This window comes from Trematomus bernacchii, unplaced genomic scaffold (genome assembly GCF_902827165.1).
Source record: "Trematomus bernacchii unplaced genomic scaffold, fTreBer1.1, whole genome shotgun sequence".
In the NCBI taxonomy this organism is placed as follows: domain Eukaryota; kingdom Metazoa; phylum Chordata; class Actinopteri; order Perciformes; family Nototheniidae; genus Trematomus; species Trematomus bernacchii.
Genome location: NW_022987803.1, coordinates 9124271 through 9134340, shown reverse-complemented (window position 1 = coordinate 9134340; position 10070 = coordinate 9124271). Strand labels below are relative to the sequence as shown.

Below are 10070 nucleotides of genomic sequence, written 5' to 3'. Positions count from 1 at the left end.
GCCTGCTACCTTTACGCAGGCCTTCCCTTCAACAATGCAATAAAGGACATTTACAAACTATAGTGTCATTTCTTTGGATATTTTCAATATATTGTACCATGAACATTTTCCCAATATTTTCCACATAAATTACTATGTTTTTTTTTCTGTTTCTTTTTCACATACTATGTGTTTTTTTCGACCCACCACACTATGACTATTTTTCATATTTTCCAACATACTATACTACTACATACTATACTGTAACTCCTGTCTGTCCGTCAATACTCAGGGCATGGCATATTAATGTCGATAATATACTGACTGACTGTTGAGAAACCTCATTTGACAAAGGGACAAATAGTTAGACAATAACTTAGATTTTATTAACAGTTAATTACAGTGTTAATAAATAAATCAATATAAAATATGCTTAAATTAAGTGCTCCGTCAGTTCAGTCAAATAAATACTTAAATATCAAAAGTCATACTAAAAACTGTTTTTATAGTCTTCATAAAGACTTGGTGTAGCAATGCTCCCTGCCATTATCAAAGGCTTCACACACCACATCCACTATGTCCTTAGTAGATAAGGCGGATAATAAGAGCAACACAGAACAAATAAAACCCGTTTTCATGTTTTTTTCAAAAACAAAATGTTGGTCCTTCTCGTAGTCCACAGATGATTTGATAACCAAGGCTAAAATCAGTCAGTGCTTCCACACAGACATCGAGTGCAATACACGCTTAATAAGCATCAATACAAAAACACAGAGAGAAAATGAACATGTGAGGGAGGTGCAGCCAGGTGTAGCAAGCAACAATGCACCAGTTTGACCCCATCTGGACAAAACAGTTGATGTGCATGCAAACTTCAACCAATGGGTTATTTTAAATCTTCAAACACTTAAAAATCATTGTGAAAGATATGCTTTGTCCAGATGGGTCACTGACTTGGCTGTGTTGGTGATTTAGGCACAGTGTCCGGTCGATCAGAGGCACAGGGAGCAACATGTAACCTTCACTGACCAGCAGACGTTCACCTACAAGAGGCTGCTGTAGCAACTGATAATGCAACCGCTACTGGGCGACTTTCAATACTTAGTATAATGTGTTATAATTTGATTCGAAAACAGCATAATAATAGTTTTAAGCACGTGAACCCATTTTTCTAACCTATCTTTTTGCAGTGTGATATGATTCCCATAGCTTTAATACAATACCATCTAAGTAATGTATTGTACTTACTGTTAATGTCATTATAAGTGACTCAAGTGCTTATTGTTGCTTTAAGTAAAGTTAAAAACAAATCATAATGTGTGTGTTGTTCATGCATAGATTTTATGATTTCTTTTCACTTTAGTTAAAGCAAACACTGACCACTTAACAAAGCATTATAATGCATTATTTAAAGATTTAACTGTATTGGAATATCAGACAATAATATGATATACTGTATGAAGACGTCCAGCAAAAGTCATAAAGATATCCTTAAGCTTAAGCACATTTCGAGAATTACCAATAATTTACCTATTATTTTGAAATGTTAAAATGCGACACAATTGATAAACTTCTACTTCCTGTGTTGAGCGTTCTTAAGACATTTTGATACCAATTAACACCAATTCTTCACGGGAACTCTGTTCATTATAGGTTATGGTTTTAGTTAAAATGTTATAAATTCTTATTTAGTCCTTATAAATAAAAAAGCCCATTATAACACATTATGAGTATGTTAAAAATGCATTACAGACATGGGCGTCATAGAAAGTGCTACCGTAATGGAAACTGGCGTACTAGACGATGGAAACAAACCTATGTATTGGCAGATAAATTGGCACATAATGTAAAATGTTCTGATACATTCTCATACTGAAGTCCAAATATGGTGCTCCATTATCCAGCAGTTACTTTAACAATTACTACACTGTTGCAAAGGGACCACTGCTGTCCTGGCCAAACACCCACAATGCAGCAGCACCGCCCATCATGAACCGTGTGGACGTACACAAACCAAACGGTGCTCTGTGAAACAAGACGGTGTTCCTCCTTTAACAAACACACAGAAATTACAGCGCAAATGTCCATCGCTAGGGTCAGTTAAGTTGCCGTTACCAAAACAGGGACTGTGAAGGTGCTGGAAGGGGCCCGATTCTCATTCTCGATCTGATAGGTCACATCAAGAGGAGGCGGGGCTTCCTCCTGCTGATCGCTCATGGTGATTGGCTCGTCTTCTTCTTCTTCTTCTTCTTCTTCCTGAGAGAGCTCCTGTTCGAAGGATCGTTCTGCCTCCTCTGACAGGCGGGTCTCCTCTTTCTCTTCCTCCCTCTGACACACCACAAAGAGGAAAATCAGCAAATCACAATATTTGGGATCCAGAACTACAGAACCTGACTTCAACATACCTCTTTCTTCATCCTGTAGTACTCATCGATAGCATACTGATATTTGGCCGATGTAATCCCGAAGAGGGAGGCCATCCTCTCTCCCAGGTAGTCACAGGCTAATAAATAAAAAGGATATATTTTCATCTCCAGGTGATAAAATACAAGGTACAAGTTTCCTCAACTAATGATGCAGTATCCTGAACCTTGAAATTATTCATGACTTAAATTCAGATTTTCAATCTCTGGTTTGAAAATTCTGGTTTTCAATCTCTGGTTTGAAAACTCTGGTTTGAAACCCCAAATGCTCTATTGGGCTTTTGGGGTTTCTCTTTCCTGTAGTGTGTTATATAGGTTGTTATTCATGTAAATCAGTGCTTCTCAAAGTGTGGTCCGCGGACCACTGGTGGTCCGTGAGCGCCCCCTAGTGGTTCGTGAGTATATTGGTAAAATTTCACATTTGAAATAAATAAATTTATTTGAGTTTTCCACACTCTCGCGGGAATATCTCCGCAATGGAGCGGGCTTAAATTTCACTTTCGATTGCATGATATAGCCCAGCGCATGCCCGGAGGTTTTTCTTTAGCCCCGGACAAATTCTCCCTCAATAATATAATACATTAACCTTACTTTGGCGGCAGGATTGTAATTTCCCGTGTTCAGTGAATGCAACAGAGGCAAGACACCACCAGACCAATCAGAGAGTTGCATGGAAATAAACGTGTTTTATTGGCTGACAGGTACGTACCTCTCCTCTGTGACAATGTTTAAACTTTAAACTGTCAGCCGCGGACTCTGAGTTTCTAAAGATGGACATAAGACATTTTTTTCATAAAAAAGACAACAATTCTCAAGTGGTGGCTCACACAACAACCCCAGAGCCACCACTTGAGCCAGGTGAACAAGGTATGTAAATGTCAGTAAACTTCCAAGTTATGCGAACATGTAAGCAAAGCATAAATTACAGCTACGTTCACGTTACTTTGAATCGCGGGGGTAAGCTAAACCGTTAGCAAGTAGCTATAGCTAGCCAGATATATTAAATAAACACTTTGTCATACAATCTAAATGTTGTTTTTTAGCGTTACCTGGTGATTTCAAAGAAAGCTCTCTGGGAAATGTTGACTTACTGTTCGACATGAAGCTAGAAGTTACCTTACAGTACACAGTTGATCCTGAGTCTTGTCAGTTAAAGTGTTTCATAGTTAGCTTAGCTAAGCATCAACCTAGCACTGAAATATATGGATATTATGTGACAGTATTTCTGAGAAAAAGTCAGCTGAAATGGTGGCATAGTTGCCCCTGCGTTACGTGTCGACAGCATGTTTGAACGTATTTGCAGCAGTAAATGTGGCTGACAACACCTGAATTTAAATGTGCAACCTCTTTTTGTGACAGATCTTTGCATGAAATTATAATTCTTCTGATTGATATTTCCTATTGACACTGACAGCTAGTTTCTATGTGAACATTATGAGATGGACAGCCAGCTAACAAGCTTTTCATATACAAAGATTTCAGATCAAAGCTAATCCAGTGTGGCTCCTGAAAGGGGGCAAGGGACACTATGCTCCCAAATATTAAGCCTTGACCCCCATCTTAAAATTGATATGATTAAAAAATGATCTGCATTGTCGGAGGCCTTTTTTCCTCATTATCATGTCAAATTGTACAGCTTTCCTTAGTTTTGAATGCAGAAAGATGACTATATTAGAGTATTAAGTGAAAATGACTATATTAAAGTGTTAAGTGAATATATTAAGTGAATTACTCAAACTGCATTTGTATAATGATTCTGTCCTATTGGCAGATAACTACTCTAACAGTGATATCTACAAGAGGTTTCCAATGTAAATTTAACTATTTTCAATTGGTTAGTATTATATTTTGTGACAGTGTGGTGACACTCATTTTAATGAAGACAAATGTGTGTATCTTGAAATTCATTTATTTGACAGAGCTGGAAACTGATTGACTGATTAACATACACAAGGCCTCAACTATTCTTTGGAAGAGCTTTAAAGCCACCCAGGTCCACGGGGACATCACAGAGCAGCTACATGCTGCAATGTCAGTGAGATTCAGAAACATAGGGAGTATCTGAAACGCGTAGCAGCAGTGACAGCCTTTCTTGGGAAGCAAGGGATTGCTTTTAGAGGGCACAACGAAGCAGCAGAGAGTGATAACAAGGGTAATTTTATGGAATGCATGAAGCTTCTTGAAAACTTTGATCCTTTTCTGCAAACATATAAGCCACCTTCATGTGTGACCTATCTCTCACCCTCATCACAGAATGATATGATTGAAAGCACCGCTGACGTTATAATGGCAAGGATAATCTCTGAGATTAAAGAGGCAAAAATGTACTCAGTAATGGTGGATGAAGCAAGGGATAATCACACAGAGCAGCTTGCATTGTGTGTGCGATATGTAAATCCACAAGGCTCAGTGAAAGAAAGTTTCCTTGGACTTTCTCAGCTTGCAGCATTTGATGTTAAAACCATTACTGACACAATAGAGCAGCTACTTGACAAACATGGAATAGGACATCTTAAATGTGTTGCTCAAAGTTATGATGGTGCTGCTGTTATGAGTGGAAAAGTGAGAGGTGTACAAGCTCGATTTAGAGAGAAGCATCCAGAGGCACTTTATGCCTAACAAAGCTAATGCAGGCACACGTTTGTTTGTGACACCAGATGGCGTAATTCTCCGATTGAACAAGGATTTTATACCAACCTTTATAACTCTGTGTTACACACACACGGCACACCTATATGCCGTGAGCTGATTATCGAGCCTTCATTGTAACAGATCTGGTAGGCCACGTTATTCTTTACTTTCTATGTCTTTATATGCAGAAGATATTACTTTTTTCTCCGTCATGTTGTTTCCATAGCAACAACAACTTCCTGTCAACAGCCTAAACTTGCAAAGAAAGTAACAAAAAACAATGTACCGTAATATCCATTTCAGTTTCACAGAACACAAATTGGGTTATTTACATAATATGTTTACAGTACTGTCGATTGTTATTTTATAATATTCTTTGCGGAATTTGGCCGTGTAAAATGTCCTCTTGGGTTGCTGTACAGCCAATGCGTGACGTCATTGGTAAGCGTAACGAACCCCGAACAGATTCTGGTACCTACACCGCCACTGTGGGCTAAGCCCCAAATGTTTCCAGGTCCAGGCGACGCCCCTGGCCCAGCGCAACACCTGCATCACACATGTTGCCACTTGTTTGTACCATTTTCAGGCGATTTGTAATCTGTTCTAGAAAAACTATGTGATTTTGGATATCTGTGGAGTTAGGTGGTCCGCGAGTGTTTTTTTATTGGTTAAGTGGTCCTTGGTATGAAAAACTTTGAGAAACACTGATATAAATGGTCTGCAAAGGCTAAAATCCCAAAGTTCCCTTCAGATTGAGTTTCTCTCCCACACTCTCCCCCCCCTGCCTGAAACGTCCCCATTGGACTCCTTTGTTTACTTCTGTAACATAGTGACATCACTATGTAACACTTGCACTTCTATTGGCTAGGGCTCCAACACATTGTACGTGATAGGTTAAGGGGCGGGACATCTCTAAGTGGTTGACCAATCAAAACAGTAAATATTATCTTGTTACTTGTATCTCTATTTCACACTAAATGGAAAGGCACCATCGTACCTCAAATATATTTGAATCCCCTATTGTCCCTCTACGGCATTATGCTCCAAGAGTGCAGGTCTTATAGTATTTCCCAGAGTCCAGAAAACCAGATCAGGAGATTTCAGTTATCAAGCTCCCTTGCTCTTGAACCAACGACCTCTTTTTATTAGGGAGGCAGACAGTGTCCAACATTTTAAGAGCTTGTTGAAGACTTTCCTTTTTAATAAAGCCTATAGCTAGAGCTGGTTTTAGATTTCCCTTTGTTTGTCCTCCTGAGTCCTACATTGTATGGTATTTTATTTGATTGTTTTTACTGTCTTTTATGTATTTTATCTCATTTTGTTATTATTTCACATTCTATCATGTTTTTAAAAATAATTTTCTTGTAATTTTAACTACATTTTACACTGTCTTCTATGTTTGTGATATTGGGCTATATAAATCGATTTAATCTATTGTAAACTCAGTAATTTCATTTCATATGATCTTGGCTTTAAGATGCAGGAAAACTTGACTTAAAAACATGCATGATATAAACCCATACTCTATAATGACGCAAACCTACCTGAGATGGTTGAGTTGGCAGCTCTCCACATGTGAAACCACACGTATGGACCCCAGGTCAACTTTGACTGCAACATAAACAGGACAAGATTGCTCTCTTATTGCTCTATATGATAATAATTTACAGTAAACACAAATTCCTTGCACACACACATTTCCCTTGTCCTAATTTAGCCCTTTGCACCCACACTCATGAAATCCCCGTCCCCTGCAGCGGTCCTCACCCTCACCGCATCGACCGAGGAGGACAGCAGGTCCTCCCGCTCCGGCTCCTTGTCCTCCCCCTCCTCCTCGTCGGTGCTGTACTCCTCCATGGTCTCCCCGCTGGAGAAGTGGATGATCCTGCGGGGGGCTTTCTCCCTCCGCTGCTGCTCCTCTCTCCGGTCCAGCTCCCCCAGCTCCACACTCTCAAAGCCCCCAACAGGGCTCTGAACCTGGGGGGCAAACATAAAGACAGTGGGTGATGTTAGGGCACTACTTCTTTAGAATATCAGTTAGTTAATGCAGCTAAATTGGGAAAAAACGGTGTTACAGGGCTTGGGATGACTTCATAAAATTAACCTAAATAAATACTTACAATTCCAGAGTTGAAATTTACTTTACAAAGGTTATCCGTTACAATTACTAGTAAAAAAATAAAAATGTAATCAGTAACCTAATATAAGTATCACAATAAAAAAATAATGTGACCTGATTACTAGGGATGCTCCGATCGCCAATTTTGGGGCCGATCGCTGGAATCAGTATCGGCCAATACCGATCCGATCGAGTGGGTGGGGGCTATGGGGATCTTCCATTTAAAGTGATGTTTAAAACTCAGTTAAAGGTGGGGTAGGTAAGTTTGAGAAACCGGCTCGAGATACACTTTTTGTTATATTCCATGGAATGCTCTTAACATCCCGATAGCAATGAATATCTTAAGTGCTTTGACAAAAAATCCATAAAAAAATGTCATCTGTGGAAGCCGTAATACTGTAAAAAGCACGACCAATCATTTTAGCCGGCCCGGCTAAAATAACTGGATGGCCTACCTGCCTGTCAGCCTTCCATGTGTGCACAAACTTATCTCGTGCCCTCATTGGTCATGTGCGCGTTCGTGTGTGTTGGAGGAGGGGCTCTGTAAGGAAGTGGCAGATTTTTTCCGGTTGTGTATTTTCAAATTCTGGCGCACTCGAGCTGGTTTCTCCAAAATTACCTACCCCACCTTTAATGGGGCTCATTCACTGGCGCTTCCACAAACAACAACCAACATAATTATTACATTCAAATGAAGTACATTATTCAAGTTTACATTAACTTTGGATAATAACACGGGAGAAATGAGCGGAAGCACTCTCTTTTCCTCTCTCCCTCTCTCTCTCTCTCTCCTGACAGCCCGTCAGTATCGGTCTCATGCAGCTCGCTGATCCAGTAATGAGTGACCCGACAGTGAAGAATAAACATATTTATAACTAGTTTAGCTTGTTCCAGAGGTAGATAAAATAGCTATGTGTGTTTAGGTCTAACTCTTAGTGTGTGTTTTGCTCCGCTCACCGGTCCGTCACAGCGGGCGGAGCTGCAGGATTTCTGCTTCACACACGTTGCATATCTCTATTTTACTGTCTTTCTCGGACATCTTAAAATACTGCCAGACTGGTGAAGCCATTTTGGCGAGCTTGTTTTGCCGCGCATAGAGAAAAGTGTCATGTATTTTACGTCATGTGATCGGCTCTCCCGATCGGCATTTATAGAGAGCACCGATCGATCGGCAGAGAGTGAATATCGGCCGATATCGATCGGCGGCCGATCGATCGGAGCATCCCTACTGATTACTTTCCAATAACATTTGGTTCGTCAATATCAAATGCAATATCAAATATATAACAGATATAAATAACTAACATAAGAAAATAAATAACTAAACTATAAATAATTAATTGTTTCTCCATAGACTATATATAATATTTAAATAAATAATAATAAAAAAATATATATATATATTAAATAAAGAATAGCCTAAAAAAAAGAAATGTCTAGCTTTTATAAATTGATATTTAAAACATATATATTGGTAGTTGTACTCCTGCTAGTAATCCCCATTTATGATACATGTATACCAGTAATCTGATTACACACATGTTTTTAATGTAGCCTAACTGTAGGGGCACGGTTACCTTTTTTATATCCTGATTACGTTATCCCGTTACATTTAATCCAATGACTCCCCAAGCCTGTCCATTTCTAGTGTGATATCATGAGCAACCAGAGCGACATGACACACCTGACAGATGACAACAAGCTCCAGCACATTCTCAGCCACATTCAGTAAACAAACAACGGTAATGATGCTATTTGCTTATTTTAAAGGATAACGGTATTCACAGACCTGCTGCACCTCCATGTTCTGTCCTATCGACACATTAACGTTGGTGAGATACAGAGATATATCTGCCATTGTCGCCGTCCTCTTTGTATCTCTGGATGCTGCGCCCTCAACGCGACGCCTCTCCTCCGCACCGCTGAACCCGGAAGTGCCGTTCACCCCCGCGGGTCATACGTCATACTTCACCGGTGCGTAACGTCCATAGAGATGTATTGGAATAGCCAAAGAGGCACATTATGTTTATTTTTCATATTATTTTATTTAAACATAATGTTATCTTAGAATAGAATCATATACTAATAAATGAGCCTAATGTTAATGTTTTTCGAAAAAATAATGTTAGCTTAAGTGTTATAGGACTATAAATTAAGAAATGTATTGATGTAATTGTCAGCAAATATTTATTTTAATATGTTAATTATAAAGACGTTTGTGTATACAATTATACACTATATTTATTTGTAGAATAATATCTGAATAGACATTACTTATTGGAATTTGTGTTCTTTTCTATTCTTAAAATAAATACATTTAAGTATTTAAATTTCAATCATAAATATAACACGAAAAAAGTTGTAGGTTTATATTTTAGGATTCTCATATTATTGAAAAATGGTAAATAAGCTTTTAAATAGCGTTTATATTAATATTATATGTTTTTTATTTAAATCAAAATGTGTTTGTGTGTGCGCGCCATAATTGCTAAATAATGTCTGAATATTTGAATATGTATTGTTATATTTCAATAAAGAAAAAGTAGTTCTAGCTGATGTTAAGTTTTGAATGGAAATTAGCCTGGTTAGGCCTACATTTAAATAAATATATATTTCCCTCTCTGTATCGAAAAATAAAAATTATAGATACAAAAAAATACTTTTTATTTGGGCCTGTGGCTATCATAATACAATATAATGAAATGTTTCAATAAATAAAATACATGAAATGATAAAGAAATAAATGTCAAAATACAATCTATGAAATACGCATGCAGGGTTGATTTGAACAATAACAAACATAGTCAGACATAGAAAACGTCTTCTTATTTCACTTTATTTTATTACCATTATGATTTGTGTGTAATATTATTATAGAATATCCTTTTAAGTATACCTTATAATGGCTTACTGGGACA

General features: G+C 38.1%; 1 protein-coding gene across 2 annotated transcripts; it reads right to left on the bottom strand.

Moving 5' to 3' along the window:
• Positions 1-346: 346 nt before the first annotated feature.
• LOC117498320 (protein FAM177A1-like) lies at positions 347-9089 on the bottom strand. Of its 2 annotated transcripts, none has more exons than XM_034150341.1 (5): positions 8942-9089; positions 6801-7010; positions 6578-6644; positions 2385-2482; positions 347-2307 (listed from the first exon to the last, which is right to left on the bottom strand). In XM_034150341.1, the coding sequence occupies exons 1-5, from the start codon at positions 9008-9010 to the stop codon at positions 2080-2082; spliced, it is 672 nt and encodes a 223-aa protein (XP_034006232.1). In that variant the 5' UTR covers positions 9011-9089; the 3' UTR covers positions 347-2079. The 2 variants fall into 2 exon arrangements, with proteins under 2 accessions (XP_034006232.1, XP_034006231.1); XM_034150340.1 differs by having other exon boundaries at positions 6807-7010; positions 8942-9064.
• Positions 9090-10070: the final 981 nt, after the last annotated feature.